Below are 19,755 nucleotides of genomic sequence, written 5' to 3'. Positions count from 1 at the left end.
AGTTCACTTTGTTCAAGTGCAGCTTTTGTATCAGCCCAGCTGACACAGTGGTGACTGCTTGCAATGGTACTGATACTGATAGAAATACTGAATAAAATACAGCCTCAAAAGCTCTCATGCTCTTGCTCTTAAAATGTGGCAACTGAATAAGAAGCAGTAGAGATCTATAGAGTCAAAAAATGGTCTAAATGCTCATGTAGGAGAACAGGATAAATTCAGGGAAAATAGTTCATCTGTTCATGGTTTCTAGCATAATCAGTTTTGATGCAAGTTGCAGCCAAGGTAAGATTTGAGGTTTTTTAATGCGTGATTTGGAACCATGGTACAAGGAGGGTGGTCACAGTAGAGGGATGCTGAGTTTTTTATATACTTCTTGAAGTATCTACTGGTTGGAAGTAATTTTTAAGTCTCAGTATAATGCATCAACCATTGCTTGAAGTGAAAGACACCTGACTTAGTGTGGTGTATTTTATGCTCTTCAACATAAAATGTTCATTCTTGTTCACGTACTTAATTTTGAAAGTATAAATTTGGCTGGTAGCATATATTTTGTTTGATAGTTAATATTATATCTCCTTTTTCAGCTGAATCTGTTATTGAAGATATGGTGGGTCCAAACTGGAAAAAAAGATGGTTGTACTGGGTAGGCCGCACCAAAGAACAGGTAAAAGGAAAAAATTACAAAAAATTTATAGTTTGCTGTCTTTAGAAAACTTTGATTACTACTCAGTAAATTTTCAAAACTACCAATTCTCTTCACACTATTTAGATAACTACAAAAACCCTCACTTGTTGTTGTTTTAAATAGTATAGAGAATTCAGTATACTTTTTCCATGCTCCATCTACAGAGTGACTTGTTAACTATTTTCCATTTTTCAGCTGAATTACATCTTTGCTATTATGCCATTGACCTATGTATTGAACTTCTTGCAGTAGAAGGAAATCACAGGAAATGGGTGGAAACTGGACTATTTTCTTCTATGCTTTTTATGCCTGCCTTCTAAACAGAAGTCACATGCAGTTTCCTGTCATGCTGTATTTGGATTTAATTAGTATGTGACAGCATTATCACTCCCATTGTAATCACAGTTATATCTTCTGATTTGCCATATTCATCATAACATCTCCTCTCATTTGCTCATAGCTTTTGGAAATTTCTTTTGAATTTAAATTGCTCCTTTTGTTCGATGGCCAGTGATGATGGGCTTTTTATATTACTTTTTCTAGTTGTTTCTCAAACTGATTCATTCTTTGAAGAAGTAAGCAGAATTTAAAATTATAGGGCAGGAAGTAATGGTTTCAGAGTTGGTTATATGCAGCCAGCTATTGGAGCAAGGTAGTGACTTCAGCCTATATTAATTCACTTTTATGAACAGCAGCTTAAAGGTATGAATCCATGAAGAATTCCTACTAGCTAATAGGCAAAAATTAGAATTCTCATCAGTGTCACAAGTGGTATATTAATGTGAATCTGCTAGCAGTTACTCATTTTGGGGAAAGGAGGCTAACACTTTTTTTTCCACCCTTCTATTCTTGTTCTGCATTTCTGTGTATAATGAAAAGGAAAAAAAAATTGACAGTGAATTATCCATTAAAAACACTATATTTGATGTGTCTGCATAAATTCCTTTTGAAGTAACTTAAAGTAATGGCTAATAGTGTCAGAAGTTTTTTTCTGCCCTTGCTTATTAAGCAAATAAAGTGTTTATTGAGGAGATGCTGATGACCTCTGAGTCTCTAGAAATAAATTCCAACTAATCATTCCCATCCTAGAATATTCGTAATGAAACAAAAAATGAATTGGAGAAATTAATCAAGTGCAATGAAGATCATCCAGCTTATCTGGCAAATGATGAAGTGACGACTGTCAGAAAGAATCTGGAAGCAAGAGGAGTAGCAGTGGATCCATGTCTGGTGAGATGCAGAATTGTAACAAGACACATGGAAGCCCCCTGTGAACACTTGACTGTTTTCTAGATGGCAAGGAAAAGACTCCATCTGAATACTGAGTTTGTAATGCAGATGTTTCCAAATGAATCACTAAGTGACTGCTTGCACGCAATTCACACACTTCTGTTGGCTGGCAGACAAAGGCTGTACAGCACTTTGGAATCTGTCAATTTAGATTGGAATCAGAATCTGCTGAGCAGATTTTCTTGCCTACATTGTAACAAAGCTTGTTAGAAATTATTGTTCAGATGTAATCAAGGCCTTTGTGAGCAAGTTACAGTAAAAACATACTGCATATTCTAAAGCTTTCAGTGTGGTTGTATGTGAAGCTTGCAGTACATTGGTACAATGAAGAGAGAGAATTTTTTTTAAAAAATACTTAGAAAAAGGCATGATTTTTTTAGAGTGTCCCAAGGGATTGTACTGTACATTTGAAATGTTCTGTAAAGTTACATATCTCATTGCAGTGCAAGGCCCTTAAGTGAAATTAGAACTTTTATCTAATTAAATGTGAGATTTTAAATAAATGAGAATTCAGACATTAGTAAGTAATAGATGTAGATTTCCTATAGCAGTGATTTATTTTCTGCACTAACTTGGCTACTTTTCTGCCATTAATACATGCACTTCTTCTAGAAAGAAGAGTTTTTGTAGTATCTGCTACTCCTTTCCTGTACAGCACTTACCATTTTTTATAAAAGTCACAGTAGTGATCCTCATACAGAGGATGAGGAGGATCGAGTGCCAATTGAAGTTTTTTCCTAGCTAAGCAACTGACTTTCTTAATAATGTTTTATGGGTTTTCCAGGGAGGCATCTTGATACACATATTTAATTTTGAAGAATTGAAACATAATAAGCCTAATCAAGGAAAGTTATAAATGTTTGTTTACGTAAGACCCATTAAATATTTCTCTAAGCTTTAATCTGGTTTAATTGGTAAATTAATGGGTACAACTCAAAAATGTGTTCTTAGTGTTAATGTAAGGAATGTTTTGTAGTATATAATTTAAACGTGTTTTGGCTGCAGACTGTATTTTTAAGCATTCAGTTATGTGCATGGAAGAGTAGGTTTTTTTTAATTGACAAGTCATCTGTAGTGTTTGCCAAGTGTAACTAACACATTAATCAAATCCCAGTTGCAGACAAATTGCTAAGAAATATTTAGACATATGTTACATGATAGCAACAGTGGAATTTGCAGTTACATTTTAAAATTAAATGCAATCATTAATCTAAGCACAATAGTGAGTGCACGTATTTATTTATTTAGTCAAATTTAAATACTCTTTTCCTAGATTAAAGACACGTGGCATCAAATTTATAGAAGATACTTCCTGAAATCTGCTTTGAACCACTGCAATCTATGTCGAAGAGGCTTCTATTATTATCAGAGGCATTTTGTGGACTCAGAGGTAAATTGAGGATCAGATGTTCTTAATCTACACTGGTGTTTTGTCTTAATATTTCTATTTCAGTTGAAAAAAAAATCTAAAAATACTTCAAAGTAGCTTGACCAGATAGCTGGTGATCTCAGATACGTTTTGCACGAGGCTTGTAATGGATAAAATGCCATCCTGGTGGTAATTACGTAAAATGACCACTAGGTATCAGCCATGACCTAAACATCTGTTTCTGATCAACGTGTATTGAAAATGTAAGGTTAAAACCAGTAGTGTACAGCTGTTGATGCGTGGTGAATAGCCATTTCTCCTGCTTTCCCATTGATTGTTATTTACTTCACTTACACTGAAAAATTCAGAAAACATCCCTATGGATTTATAGGAAAACTGTGGTCAGTAAATGTTTATAGTTAATGCTTAGAACCATGTGTGATCAATGGGAAAAAAAAAGGAACAGCTATGGAGTTTCCAAATAGATCTTTATAAAAAAACTTTCCAATTTTGTGAACCCAAGCTTGTGCAATAAATGATGGTTTGCATCAAGTGACACAAAGAATATGCTGTTTTCTTACCATTATATTTTAAATCAAAGAGAAATTACTGGAAAGGTAGAGCTCCTCACTTTGTTTTTCTCTTAATGAGCCAGGAAGCCAGAAATCTTTGTTACTTTAGAAATACCTTTGCCTGTAAGAGATAAGAGAGAATGAGATCACATATGGAGAGTTGCCTCTTCATGACACTTAAACTCCTAGTCATATTCCTGTCTTTTTTAAGGTGTCCTAATGTGAACCTAATGCTCCCTCCTGCCATCCTTGCAGGTGTAGAAACTGTCTTGTCTGTTATTAACAAATGCAGCCCTTAGCCCGGCCCTTCTTCAGAAGCATTTGTCGTGCAGGGAGGCACAGCCCAGAGCTCAGCTGTTGTCTCTCAGTGTATTTGCTATGATCAGTGGTGTTCCAGTGGGCATTAGGTTACTCTCCCCAGCCTGCATAAAGTTTGTGCAAATTGTTTTTCCATGATTTCCCATGGTACAGCTCTTTCTGTTGAAAATAGCAGATGCGAAGGTGATGCAGTCCATTAAATAAGGCCAGTGGGGTTCTTGTGAAGTATTTTTCATGTGTTTCCTTGTTACCTACACCAGTAATTCTGTGGGATTTTTGTGCAAGGTCTGGTTATATATACACAAGGTTACAGTTGCTACTAAAAGTGTCAGAAGAGATTCTTGTGTGTGTAGGATGTTCAGTGGACATCAGAGGTCTGACACCCCAAGTTCTGTCGTTCCAGCTCGAATGTAATGACATTGTCCTCTTCTGGCGAATACAGCGAATGCTGGCAATTACAGCAAATACACTGAGGCAGCAGCTCACTAACACTGAAGGTAAGGCTCAGTCAGTGGAAGGGTTTGAAATCAAAAATTAACTCCTCCTAAAAAAGTCATCCAATACTAATTTTGCTTGGAGGGGAAATAACCCTTTGAAATTTAAAAATCTTTCTCAAAGAATTTCCATTCTTAAGAAAAGAAGGGGTTTTTGTGTTCAGAAGTTTGCCGTTTCTCCTATCAGATTATTAAGTATGGTAATATATTGTGTTTCCAACAGACCTTCCCAAATTTTTTTCCTTAGGTCATTGGAGTTGCAAAAGTGTTGCCACTCACTTTTTTCTGGTTGCTTTGTTGTTTTGGTTTTTTACAGTAAGGCGCTTGGAGAAGAATGTAAAGGAAGTGCTTGAAGATTTTGCTGAAGACAGTGAGAAAAAGGTGATGCTCCTAACTGGCAAGAGAGTCCAGCTTGCAGAGGATCTCAGTAAGTACCCAGTCTATGTGTTTTGGAAGAGCTTGAAATAAAGCAAATTCTGACCACTGTTGTTGAGAATATTCAGTGTGATGTGGGTTGTTCATGTGCTGGCATTTATCATACAGATCTTTTTTAAATATGGTCAGATCTTACTGATTCTAAGGTGGGCATGGGTAGTATAGTGTGATAATATAATTTACACTAGATGTAACTTCACTTATATAAATATATTGAAAAAATGTAGTTAAAACAGAGTAATATTTAAAGGGAGATTCCCCTTCCAGAGGGATTACAGTTGTGTAATGCTTTGGGTAACTCAAAAGTGCTCAAAAACCATTAGGGTTTTATGATTAATATAATAAGCTTTTAAACAGGAATGTTTTTAAAGTGACAGGTCCAGGTTGAGGTTGTCTCCTGTTGTCTGCCTGCACATCCAGTAGGGTTTAGACTGACTTTTAGCTGATGGACCTTGTCTTGCACACATACCATTGTTTTTTTGGCAGCGTTCTGCCATTCTGTGAGACTGCCACTTAAACCCCAGCTGTGCACCTGGTCTGTGAAGGGAAAAAACAGTGCTGTGCAAAAGGGAAAAGGAAAAAAAAAGCTAGTGATAAATGAAGTTCCTGTAGTTACATAAATATCTGCATGTTCATATCACAGGTGACCATCCTTCTTAGACTTCTGTTTTGTGTTTGATGTAGAAACTAATTTTTGTCTTAAAATATTACTTGGGATATTTAATTTAGAATAAATGAATATTGTGATCAGTGTTTCTTCTTTTAATTAGCAAAGTAATTAGGAAAGTTCTTATATCCAGTTCTTATATTCAGTGGGACAGAGCCTGCAACATCCAAAATGTAATATAAAGTAAATGTTTTACTTACAGTAAACTCAAAATCTAAGGATTCATTTTTACTAGTGCTGGTTTGGCTACACTGAAAATACTATCTTATTGGGAGTATTGTTATTGAAATCCCAGTGAACTGTATTTGTTGTCCTTTAGAAAATGTAATATTTTGCAATTGTGAGTAGGAGTTTTGGTGATCTAGGGCAAATTGCCTAGGTTTTTTTGACTGATCTCTGAAACAGGTGCTATGACTGTATAATTTTCATGATAGGTACATATTTTTCTCCAAATATCCTGTGTTGCTTTTGAAATCCTATATCAACCTTTATGTAAACATTCTTGTAGAGTAGGTAGAATGTGTTTTACAGCATAAGAGGTTCTCCTCCTCTCTGTGTATGTTGAGGTAGAATAAATGGTAACTGCATAGTAGGATGCAGACCTTTATTGAGGAAGTTCTATTTCTCAAGCAGTGCTGCTTGCATTATTGCTTTGATGCTGGATGCTGATTTTTTTGGTTTTTTTCCTGCATAAAAACTGTTATAGAGTGACCCTGGGTGATTTTGATTTATCCTCAAGTATTCCATGTTTTAAATCAATATTTAAAAACTCTGACATGCCCATGATGTTTAAATTAACATGTCTTTATTTTGCACTGAAATTGACTTAGAATTTTTGCATTGTCAACTTTGCTTTTCCCCAGTCTCAGTAATAGGCTCCCATTTCAAAGCAGTGGCAGCTGAGGTCATTATTTTGTAAACTAAGACTAGACCTGTGTGTGTTCATAACCTGAGGTGTCAGTGTGCTGGTATGAATGCTTCAAGTGTGTAGTTTGCATTTCATAAATTACAAAACATTAGCAAAAACATAACATAAAACATAAATTAGCAAAAACATGTCACTGCACTGTATTTCTTTAAATTCAGGAGGTCACAGATCCCACACATATTATTCCAAAGAAATAATTGTTATTCAGTACAAAACAATGTATGATGACATGTTCTGCTTTATTGTACCTGTGGGAAGATTTTAAAACTACCACTGCTCAGCTCTGTACTCAGATCTGCATGCTTTTATTACTGAGTGATTTTTTATGGGAATATGACAAAAAAGGGAGTTTCTTTGCCTTTTCCTTGGTGAATAGAATGCTTTTCTATGGTGCAGAAGTTTTTTTTATACCCCTGAGACAGATTTTGATAGCATAGAGCATTGAACTCTCAGATGGCTATAATTTCCTTCTTGTAGCACTTAGTAAAGTTCAGGACTCTCCTAAAGGAAAAAATCCTGACTGCTGTGACATATATTCATAAAGTATTGGTATTTCAATTAGGAAGGGATCTCCTGAATCACAAAGTCCAGTCTCTCTATTCCATGCAGCTGTGTTTATATAACCCAGCTGATTCAAATACCTTGAGCTCTATCTTCACATCAGTTACTTATTGGGGCTCCCTATTGACACTGAAAACATGTTCCAGGATGTCATTCTTCTGGTGGTTACAAATAGACTTCTAATTTCCAGTCTAAATTTGTAAATATGGGGCTGGGATTCACTTCCTGATTAGAAACTCTACTTGCAAATGTAAATTATTTATATACCTGAGGTTGGGTTGCCTCCTCTTGATGCTGATTGTATGGGAACACTGTCTCACTGCTGTTATATCAGTCTTTTAATGCTGAAGCACTTAAAATGTTTTATTGTTTATTCAGGATATTGGTTAATGGCTATTACTAACATGGGTTACCGAGTCTCATGATGAGAGCTCACAGAGGACTCAAAACTTACTTGAGCAGGTTTTGGTGTCTGTGTTCTACAGCCTTGAATGGTACTTTAATCCTATATAAGAATATTCCTTATATGACATTTATGCCTGAATCTTGCTGCTTCTCACTGTTCATACCTCAAGTTGTATTCTAGGTGTTTTAAAGAGTGTAAACAGATCTCTGAAATAAATTATTAATTTTTTAATGTACTGAAGGTTGCTTTTTCTTCAGAAATATGCTTTAAATGTAATGTAAATGTACTCCTTAAGGTAAGTATTGTCATGATACTTGTACCAGTGAATGGTTACTTAGTTTATGGAAATAAAGAAGTTCTGGGGTTGGGATTTTTAGAAGAAAGGTTTATAAAATGCAAAAAGGGACAGAGGAGAACATGTATAGCTGAATAGGGAAAATTGACTTCAAAACTGTCCTAAAATGCACTCACTCTATAAGAATGCTTGTGCTGAAAGATACACCTGTGGTTGATGTATCCCAGTGTCCTGACCCTGGCAGTGAGCAGGCATGGGAACAGCATAAGCATACAGTACTACTTGCGTGTTATGCTCTCACAGCAGCCCACAATCTGTGGTTCCAAGATTTCCTAATCCTGAGGTAATATCTTTGTGATTAATAGGCATTCATGGATTTTTTTTTCCTCTTGTGAATTTCTCTAATTGCTTTTTGAACTCATGTAAACTTTGGCATCTGCAACATCCTGTGGCAATTAGTTCCAGGGTTCAACCACACATTGTGAGAAAAAGTACTTACTTTTGTTTGTTTCTGAGCCACCTGCCAGTTTCATTTGGTTCTCCTTAGTTCTTGCACTGTGAAAAACATTCAGTAATCTTTTTCTATTCATTTTTTGCCATTCATGACTTCACAGACATGTATGCTACCTGCACTTGATGTTCTTTTTTCTGACTTGAAAAGTTCTCATGGTGTAGTTGCTCTTTGCATGGACATTGTTTCCTGGTTTCTGTCAGCAGTGCCAATCTTTTCCTCTTTCTTAGTTCCACTAAAGCTTTTTTGAGGTGAAAGAGCAGACCTTGCACAAAATACTGGAAATGTATCTACATTGTGGATTTATACACTTGTGTTATGATGCTGTCTGCATTTTATTCTGGTGTTTTTATAGTAATTTCTTGTAGTCTGCTTCCTCTTTTGGCTGTTACTGAACAGTGAGCTGATGCTGCAGTGGTCTATCTGCTACAACTCCCAAGTTCTTGTGTGAAGAGTAACAGCCATGATATTTTCATTTTCTTGTCATGTTTTAAAACTGTAGGTGCAGTTGAGATATGTTTCTTGGATTTTTATTATGAAGATTCAGAAACAAGTAATTTGCTGTCTGTCTCTTACATGTCTAACTGGGTACGGTAGGTTTATTCAGCATCCTCTTTTAATGCAGTTGTTCACAAGCTACCTCACAACCCTGGGGCATTATTTTTATTGGAAGTTCTTCACCAAAGTTGTCTGGCATTTCAGGAACACAGCCCTGACTTGGACAGTTTCACCAGAAATCAGAGGAATTACATTTACTTTACATTTGGCACCTGCGTCTTGATTTTGCTCATGGCTGAAGGACAAAGTACTTTGATTTGAAATTTGTATTCCCCACAACTAAGTATTTGCTTAGCTATATCAGTATCTTAAATATTCTGTATTCTATAAGAAGTGAAATGGAATAGAAGGAGCTAAAAGTATAATGGTAAACATTAATATTTTAAAAGGAGAATTTCACAGAAAAGCCTCTTGGCAAGACTGCCCTGTTTGTATTGCAGGCTTTAAGGCACTGCTTCAGGCTGGAGGGAAAATCTAATGGTGGCAACTCAGTCCCTTCAAATTCCTGCAGCTGTTACACACAAGCGTGTGCAGCTCTACACAAATCTTTCCACTTGCTCTTGTTTTTTAGATATTAATTACCCTTTATTTCTACAGTACCTTTGGAATTGGATGAGTCAATATATATCTTTTAATTTTATCAGTGATCTTTTGCAGTATTTGCAAGTTCTTATTGTTTTTTCCTGTATTTGCGTTAAACTTTCCAAAGTGAATGATATTGAACACTGCCTCGGAAGGTACTGAAAGTTTTAAATGTTACATGTATTTTAAAATTCCAGCCTGGTTGGTTATTTATAAAAGACAATTATTTGAAATCACATCATCCCTAGAACTGTATCTGAATTATGTTCTTCAGTATTGGGCAATACTTTTTTTTTTAAAGAAAATAATACATAGATGAAAGACTTCAATTTCACCATGAATAATGTATTTTCTGCTGTTATTATTTTTAACAGAAATGCCAGATTAGTAATTTCAGCAGAAATACCTGATAGCGTGTGGATGAATGTTACCTTTCCGTAGACTGTTTGTAAGATGGTAATTGTTGAAAATGTTGAGTTCGTGCACGGGGCCAGAGCAGCCGCCGAGCTCCGCCGGTGCCGGTGCCGAGCGCGCGGTGGCGCTGAGCGGCCGCCGAGGGGACACTGCTCCTATCGGGGCTCCCCTCCCGCCTCCAGGAGGAAGAAGATGCACTTGCCTGTCCTTGTCCCTCTTGTTTTCCACTTCCCCTCAGGGTTTTCTGGTTTGTTTGTATGACGTGTAATTTACGAAGTTTGGAAAGGATGGTCATTTTTTTTTTTTCTCAGCTGCACTTTTCTGGTTAGCAACTGCATGGAAAGTACTAGTTCAGTAAGCTTTATTAAGAAAAAACTGTTAGGAACTGAATCCTTGAATCATTTCAGAAGGAAGTGGATCTTCCAGTGTCTTATCTTAAAGCTAACTGCCATCTCTCCCTATTGCAGTAGCATCTAAAGCATGCTAGAGGGTGCACTTAGGTGTTGAATGCTTCAGGTGAATCCAGCCTTCAGGCAAGGCAGCAGGAGTTTTGCCATGACTTCAGCAGTTGAAATCTCACAGACCCAAAAGAAATACATATGTCCTATCTTCATTTATTTCTTCTCCTTTTAGTCCTTTTGGACAGCAAAATGATGAATGTTGCAAAGCTGTAGGATAAACCAAACATAGAATCTTTCCTAGGTCAGCATACTATTCGTCCAATATCCTGTGTCCTCACAAGTTGGAAAAGAGAACCCAGTTCTTCACCAAATTATAAGTAAAACCATGTGCATGGGAGAGTCATTGGCAGGATGTGGGAATGCCTATGGAAACTTGATCCTGAAATTGCTAGGTATGAATGTGAATGGATCAGCCTCCAAGTTCATTTGTCAGTAATGCTGACACCTGTACAGGTGTCGTGGGCTAGCTGAGACTTCATTCTGCACAAAAGCTTTTTTGAAACATTTGAGGAGTAAGCCCTCACATGAAGAAAATACAGCTTAGGTCCATTTGTTTGAATTCTGTCATACGTTTGTAAGCTATGAAATGTAATAGTTTTCAGAACTTAGTTATTTTCTTGTAAAGACTTAAACATATAAAAACTAAACAAACCAGAATTACAGTAAAATACTTTCAAGTTTTATATCTAAAGTCATTGCTTTGAAGTCACAGCATTAAATTTTTTATTTACTTTTTCTCTTGTTTAATGTAAGCCATTTGCCAGCTTGGAGCATTAATGGTTTAATATCATATAGGCATATAATAAACTTGCCATTTTAATGGAGTTAGAAGGCTAAGGTTGGCACTTCCATATGCAAGTTGCTGACTCAGGACCTGAAGTTCCTGTGATTTGCTAAGTGGGTTCTGTTGTGTCTGTTCTGTGTAACAGAATGGTTTGAATCCAAGTGAGTCCCCTTTTTTTGTTATGCATTTATGCAAAGTTTGGGATAAAATCTGTGAAGAGTACTTTGCATATGGATACATTTTTTCTTTCATTGCTGTTAGCTGCAGAACAAAAATGTTGTGTGAAAGTAATCCTGTACTGTGGTCATTACTGTAGCCTAATTAAATTTCAGTTCCTTCAGATGACTGCCAATCGTGCTTTGATTTGACCTCTATCCTTCATGACATTGTTGATTAAATGTGCTCCTTAAAATCAGGCTTTGACTTGGCTTTCTAAAGTGTTTGCTTCCATTTGCTCTTCTATTATGAGCTTTAACTTCTTTTTAAAAGGTCACAGTGTTTCAGAGGGGCAAAGCTCAGCTGTAGGGGGAAAGATCTCTCAAATAAGCAGATCATAAGTCATTTTCCCCTAGAAACTAGAGGCAGACAAAACAGCTCAAAAGGCAGTGGTTAGTAGTCCTTAAAACAGAGCCAGTGTTTACAAGATACTGAAAAAAGGTGTGGTTTTCAAGATACTAAGGTAGTACCCAAATGTCATCCCTGCTGCCCAAACACAGATATAGGAAAGAGGAAAGCATCTTATGAAATGCAAATGGAGGAGTAATTTTATTAGAAACTGAAGAATTATGGTTATTTTGTGCTCTTATTTCTTCCACAGTGCCTAAATATTGGAGTTTTAGAAGCTGCTTAAGTAAAAATATGGTTGCTTTGTAGTTGTAAGACAATTCCAGAGGTGTCAGCAGTCTTGCTTTTATCTCATTCTCCTTTAACCTGGTCATAGCAGTGAGGAGCACTCACTCATCTCATCCTGGGCTGTCAAAATATGACACCAGGAAGATGGTGTGGCCATCTGCCCAGACAGACACAGAGCAGCCATTTCCCTCTGGGAATCACCAAACAGATTTCCAACTTCTGCTAAGCATGTGCAGGGTAGCTGCTATCTTCACAGTCCCCTGCCAGCAGCTTCCCTGAGGATGTTACTATAGCCTGTATCTTATCAGAGACTGCTTGTCATTTAGAGCATATTCATTTCTGCCCAAATCCCAATCAGTCACAAAGTGTGGGCTGTCTGTTTCTTAACGAGTTCAAGCTTGTGCTGGTGGCAGCATGACTCCTGTGCTCCCTTTGAGCTCTGTGCAGGTCCTGGTGCTCCATGATGCAGGAACTTGTGCTTGGAATCAGTCTGTACGCTTGTGTCTTCAATTTCCTCTAATTTTGAACCAAAGCAATATCTCACAATAGACTTGCAAACTTCCTGTTAGAATGCAAATTAATTCTTTTTGCATGACTATCATGTTTTTAATTCCATGTAGATAATCTAAGAAATCAACCCAAGCAAGTGTGCTTTGATGTGAAAGACACTACATAAATGTTCTTTTTTTTTTTTTTTTTTTCTCTTGAGTTTTGGGGCAGCAGCATGAAACTAATGAATTAAAACCAGAAGAATGTGTAGGATGGTCTGTGTGTCAAAGTGCAGATAAGGTAGTTCCTGCTTTGTGTCATGGCAGAAAGTGCCTTAGAAAGCTGCATCTTCTCACAGAGGGAAGTAATCCTCAGGGGAGAACATACATCACTTGTAGACATCCTGTGATGGAGTGATGGTTTACTTAACTTAAGAATCCCAGATGACCAAAGCCTGTCTGCTGTGATTTCTTAGTTATTGATGAAGAGTTAGGCAGTGATGTCCAGGTCCTAAAACGGATCCATACAAAGTTCACCACATTTTTCACTGACTCAAAGAAGCCTATCACTTAAAGTTGACATTGAAAAATAGTGATAAACTGCTACATGAATAATGACATGTTTAATTCCTATTAATCTTACTCTAGACCCATGTCTTTTGTACTTGAGGGTCATTGTGGTGTTGTCTGCTGAATTTATTTTTTTCCTCAAATTTTCTGAATGATGCAAAGATGAAAACATCTAATTGGGCACTATCTTCTCTTTAGTACTGGTTCCTTGGAAGGGTACTTATTAACCAAAATTTAAGTACTTATCATGAAGAGATTTACTTACCATGGAGAGATTTACTATTGGTATAAATTACAGGCTTGTAAATGGACAAATACATGCTTTTGTTCTAAAGTACTATGGGGCTGTGGAATGTAACATTCCCATTTTCAAAAGCTGGAGAGATCAGTGTTATGTATGTTACACTTTGTTAGTTGTAGTAGACTCCGCTTTGCCCATAGGAATGATAGCAAAGAAAAAAAGAACAATTTGGATATGGTGACTTCAGTTTCTGACTATTAAACATTATTCTTATTATCTAAAAATTCATCTAATCACCACTTCATTTTCTGCCATTTTCTAGAGAGACTTTAACTTAAGTAGTCATGATGGCATATTGATTCATTATCTAACTAATTACTGAGTATACTTTCTTTTGGGTGGAGAAACAACATATATCAGTTGTTTTTTATGTTAAAATCTTTTTACAGTTTCATAGCCTTAAGGTTACAGTAGACTTTACGTAAGTAGTTTAACATCTTTGCTGTGTATATCTTTCCTGCATAAGGAAAAGTTCATATTTTGTTACATCACTGGATGAATCATTGGGATAGTATTTCTGGTTTGCCTCTAGGCTTTCCACTATTTGCACACAAAATAATGAGTATCACTGTATTCTGATTTGTTCTCATTTAACAGTTTTGATTTGGATGTTCAATCTTCTGTAGCCGTAAATATGAGATTCAGAGGATGAGATTATTTTATAAGGTTGCCTTGTCATTATGCTACTAAGGTCCTTCCAGCTGTCCAGTAAGCAACACAGCCAGGTTCTGCTGAAAGACTGAGTTGTTAGAGCAGTTTTAATTAAAAAAATCTGAGATGGAAATAGAGGACTGAAAGATGCCCAAGTCCTACCTCGATACTGCAGACCTTGTGACACTCATAAACTTGCAACTTAATACAGGGTAATGATCACTGGTACATTGGCTAACCTCAATGACAGTGTAGAAATAGTTTGTGACCTCACATCACAGTTTGGTAATATTTAGTTTCCTTTCTGTGGACAAGCAGAACTGATGAATAGCTCATGGAAATGTCTGTTGTTTAAAGTCAGTAGTCTGTATAATTGTCAGTTTTGCTTCAGCCCCATAGCTCAGTTCTGAAATGCTCTGTCAGAGACAGAAGGATTTCATGCTTACCAGCCTGAGGAGCCCCAGGGATTGCTCCAAGAAGCACAGCCAGCTTCTGTTCTGTTCCACCAAAGAGGGGGCAAACGTGTGGCCAAAGCCGTTCTGTTAAACTGAGAGCTCTCACCAGTGAATCTGGAGCAGCTGTAGATCAAGACATTGATTAGTAATCTACTATTTCAACAGCACAATACACAGTTCCCATTTCTGGGGCTAAACATCATTCTTAGTAATGCAAAATTATTGTTGCAGTGTTCAGTAGCTTGCAAAAATAACTTGTGAAATAAAGGTAATACTGTTTCATAAAGGCAGCTGACAGCTTTGCTCAGGTGTGCTATGAAGGGATTACTAATTAATATAGTAATACTTGCAACAAAGTAACTTCAGTGATGGCACCTGTGACTTGGGGGTTTTTTCTGTCTTAAGATTTTTTTCTTAATTTTATTTCGTTTCTACATCAGGCTAAATACACAATTTGGAGGTGATGTGTTCCTGTTTAAGAGGTGGATTTGCCTACAACAGGGAAAACAAAGCTGTATCTTCATAGGAGACAGGCTCCTTGATGTTTTCTTCTGTTATGGTCCTGGAAAAGGAGATCAAACTGTATGCAAATTCAAATGTCATGGTAGATTGCAACACATATAAGAAATATAACATTAAAGGACAGCTACTACAATGTAGCATCAGCTAGCATCTTCATTGAGTCTAACTACTGGTAACTAACGACCATGCCAACTAATTTTGCAAGCTTGCATTTTAAAGGCTGTATATTCTTAATGATGGATTGATTTACTATATGAACTATTATAAATTCCATTTAAACTTTTCAGGATTCTGCAGTGCTTTTATTACTCTAATGAGCTAATTGTTTAAGAATCATTCACATGATTCATCCTCCTGCTCAGTCTTTTTAAAAAAAAAAAAAAGCTTCTAGCTGCTGAAACTCTCTTGACAAACAATATTTATAGCGGTTTGACAGCAGGATGAAGAATGGCGTTTGTCTTTGTAACAGCTTAAAGAAAAGGCCTTTCCAGCACCCAGCCATGCAGTTACAATCTTGACCTCTTTCTCTTGCTGGGAACATACATACAGCATACAAGCAGCACCTCCCATGTGTTTTCTTGACCCTTTGACTGTCCATTCACTTCCCATCTGTTTTACAGCCTTAAAGGAACAGAGGGGGCCCTCTACTTATAAATCTGTCTTTGCAGCTGACAAATTATGTTCTGTCTCTTTAAGGGCAGCCTGGGTGGTTTTGCCTTTTTATTTTCCTTCCTCTCCCCTTAAAACTTTAGCTTTCCTCTCAGCCTTATCCAGAGGAAAATATGGTATGTGAACAAGAGGAAACTGGCAAAAAATGTGATAGGTGGTTTTAAAGGATTTTCTAAAATTCAGCAGGACATGACCTTGCAGTGATCAGGGAATTACCGCAGTGTTTGCACGAAGCATGAGTAAGCGTGTTACTGCAGGTAGCTGTGGCTGGGAAGTCTACTTTCTGAGGCATTGTTTGGAGTGCCGGGAGTGTGTTGTCTCATACAATTTTAACAAGAAGTAAAGCTTTTGCATGGCCCTTAGAAAATCAAGGAATGTGGCACAAAAGGCTGAACTCCAAAGAGATGATTCCCCCCCCTTTTCTCCACCTGGCTGCTCATGGGGGTTGTATACAACTGTGGAGTTTGTGTCTTAGCCCTAAGGTAAAAATCAGCTTTCAATAGAAAACTTTGGATTGACATGTCTAGTTTTAATGGTGTGTTTCTGGGCATTGTGATGAATCCTGACTGACAGGGCTTTCCTTTTTAACAGAGGAAAGATGATGCATTCACAGCAGTAAATTCCAAATTTCTGCCTCTGTGGTTAACTAACCATAACATAGAAGTAGCACAGCAAGCAGTGAGAATGTTCATAAGCAAGGAAGGGATTAAGAAAGGAAGGAAGATGAAAAAAAAGGGGAAGGGGAGAACTCTAAAGAAGAAGTCTAAACACAATCCAGAGCAAAAGGAGCAACAGCCATGAGCTTTCAAATATCAAAGCCATGTAAACACTAGTTGGAGACATTAGTCTACATTAATGTAGAACAGGAGGATTTATAATAAGATATTAGCACATTTTTGTGGTCATTTCATACTGTAGGTTTCATCAAAGTACAAAATAAAGATGGATTTTTGTTCAGAAAGATTTTAGAATTTGTTTTGTTGCTGCAATTGAAATTTGATATCATATGTGCATATTTGTAATTTGGAAGGGAAAGCTTTTTGATTTGCTCAAAGTAGTCATGTACTCTGGCACAGACAGACATGAACGTCTTTAAAATTCTGTGCTAAAATTATTGGCTCTTTATGGGTAAATATGTATTTGAATATTTCAAAATAAATTTATCTTCAGAGCCATAATCAAGACAGAGTGGCCACGTCTCTTAGTAAACCAATTAACACAGCTAGAAAATACAAGAAAACCTTTTATTGCCTCTAGGATTCTGTTTGAAATAAATCACTAATATACTTTGCTTTTGTAATTTATATTTAATATTATTTGGCTTTAGCTCAGGAGATTTACTTGATAACTTGCTTCAGCTGTTTCATTTTAGCACTGTTTCTTGCTGTCTAAGCTTGGGTATCTCAGACAGCAGTCAGAAAGCATACCTTCCTTGTAAGACTGAATATTTCAGGGGGGTTCCCTTCTGACCAGCTTATGATAGTAGGAAAAGCAAACTTTATCTGTGCCTGCATCTTTCTGCGTTCACAGTGTATTCCAAATCCTCATTACAGTTCAATTAGTCTGGTTCTGAGCCTTTTAGATTTGGGACCACAGGATTAATGAAAATGAGTGAGTAGCAATATCATTTCATATGGAGATAAGGAGAGACTGAGCATGAATGAGGATCTCAAGACATCTGAATAAAGAATTTCCTCATTCTGTCAGTGAAGTTTTACGGGATATGGAGGGAGGATTATGGGAATATTCATGACCAGATCAAGAGGCATAATGAGTTGATGTATGAACCAGCTTATCTTTTAGGTAAACACGGGGTAAATGGGAAATAGAATAACCATTCATGGCCCCTAGGCCTGTGAATTTTACTGTTCTGAGATGGAAACAAGGGTTTAGTTACAGTTATTCTTCATTGATTTAATTTGATTTTTGATTAGTGTTTAACAGGTGCTGGAAGAATTGCTTATTTGTAACTTCAGGTCTGCATTAGAGCTAGCAAAGAGCACATCATCTTTCTAGAATCCGTGTAAGCAGTATGTGTATTAAAACTCACACGGTACCTTGTAATAAGAGTGTAGCACTTTTGTTAAAATTCCTTTTGTGACATGGGAGGATTGTATAAAAGAGCTTGGGTGGTTCAACCAGTTACAGAAGTAATTTGCTAGCAAGCTGAATGCTTTTAATCTGTGGCTTACTTTTCCTTGGAAAAACACATAGTATCACAAGACATGGAGCAAGAGGTCGCTTTTTGTCTACTCCTAAATTTACTTCTGCAGTAAGTATTCTTACCTGAAGCCCAGATGATTTTCTGTATTTGGAATGTTGATTAACTTTCCTCAAAACAGAATGTACTGTAATTTACAAATGTAAATGACTGATAGTTTAATCTAAGTCTCAGTCAAAACCCTACAAATGTGGGTATTGAGCTTGTGCATTTCACAGAGGCAAGAACTTCCCTGAAGTTGGGTAGCACCTGATTCTTGAATTGTGAGAATGAATGTTCCATGTACAAAGTCACATGGTGCTGATGAAACTGTAGACAGCCCAGAACTGCAAGGCCTGCCCTTGCACTCCTCTAGTTTATTAAGATGAGTGTTGTGTAAATGCATAATTCTGCCCTCAGCCTATTTCTAAAGTAAACCAATTCAGCAGACTGCTTCTCTGTGCTACAGAATGGACATGCAGGAGAGTGTTACAGGTTGCCTGGGATCTGCTGCTGCAAAAGGCTTTATACTATGGCAAAAAATACAGGGCATGAATAATTACAGCTATTTTGCACTCATTGTAGCTGTTCTTTTGTAAGAATAGCCAGCATATTAATTGAAAGTATTAAATTACCTCAAGACCTCATAATTACTACAGTTAAGTAATCATTTCAATTCAGTCCAAGTATAAAAACTAATAAAGTGCTCATAGTATGCAGTCAATTTTAGTATACATGTTCTCTGAGCAAACACAGCTGATTCAGTATATTCTGGTGGAATACATATTTGCTATCCTGTTATTTTAATATGCCTTAATCAGAAAATTAGAATAGATTTGTTGGCACAAACACTTTTTTAAGGGTAAAATAATAATTGCAGGTTTTTGCTGATGGTATTAATTTTCAGAGCTGCAATATTTTGTTAGCAAGAGGTTGAGAAAGGAAAATACTTGCATTTAATACTGCTAAATCTTCCTGCTTTCACTGGATCTAATGGCTTGATTAATACAAAGAACACCCTTGGGAAAATGTTGCAATTGGGAAAAAAAGTGCCACAGAAAGCCACTGAAAGCACAACATAAAGAGATCTACTGGGTCGTGAGATATCATCCCCAGTTATCACAGGCAACTGCTGCTCATTTTGGAGAGCAGAGTCCAGGATTAATAATTTCTAAACCCAGAATCATTATAGAATATTTTGGGTTGGAAATGACAGTAAAGATTATCTCATTCCAACTTCCCTGACATGGGGTCAGGGGCACCTGACCAGGTTGGCCAAAGCACCATCCAGCATGGTGTGGTCAAAAAATATGTTAGTTCTGTCCAAAATAGTAGAATGTTATTTATTTCAAAGGCTGATTTTGTAAACATTCATAGAACAACAGTATTGGAAGCTAAGTAGTTGCCTGAATAAATGCCCTAGAAATAACATTTTCTATACACTAGAGGTTTATATACTGTCATGCCATGCATATTCTTTTCTTGATTTAAAAAGATAGTGTTTTCACTACTTGAAATGTGTTCAGTAAGGAGACGTGATCATGGGACTACCTTTTTTTTTTTTTTTTCATTCATGGCTTTCAAAGATTCTGCTGAACTGAATCAGAATTTTTTTTTAACCTGGTAAAAATCAGCTACTGCTGTTTCTTAATTTCCAAGGTACAGCTTTTGCCCTCACACTGACTGTACTTTTCATTTAATATCAAAGTGCCCTAAA

At 36.7% G+C, this 19,755-nt stretch overlaps 1 protein-coding gene across 4 annotated transcripts in view; it reads left to right on the top strand.

The window, feature by feature from the left end:
- OPA1 (OPA1 mitochondrial dynamin like GTPase) overlaps nt 1-19,755 on the top strand; it is a 49,326-nt gene that overhangs the window by 25,397 nt on the left and 4,174 nt on the right. For all 4 annotated transcript variants that reach the window (XM_014256172.2, XM_014256170.2, XM_014256171.2 and 1 more), the window contains 5 exons: nt 585-664; nt 1,775-1,915; nt 3,249-3,365; nt 4,638-4,731; nt 5,045-5,155. In XM_014256172.2, the coding sequence (XP_014111647.1) occupies nt 585-664; nt 1,775-1,915; nt 3,249-3,365; nt 4,638-4,731; nt 5,045-5,155 (543 nt within the window). The remainder of the gene's footprint in view (nt 1-584; nt 665-1,774; nt 1,916-3,248; nt 3,366-4,637; nt 4,732-5,044; nt 5,156-19,755) is intronic.

This window comes from Pseudopodoces humilis, chromosome 11 (assembly GCF_049639895.1).
Source record: "Pseudopodoces humilis isolate 2021_Gansu_Grassland_sample_001 chromosome 11, ASM4963989v1, whole genome shotgun sequence".
NCBI classification, from domain to species: Eukaryota; Metazoa; Chordata; class Aves; order Passeriformes; family Paridae; genus Pseudopodoces; species Pseudopodoces humilis.
This window is presented reverse-complemented; position numbering and strand designations above follow the sequence as displayed.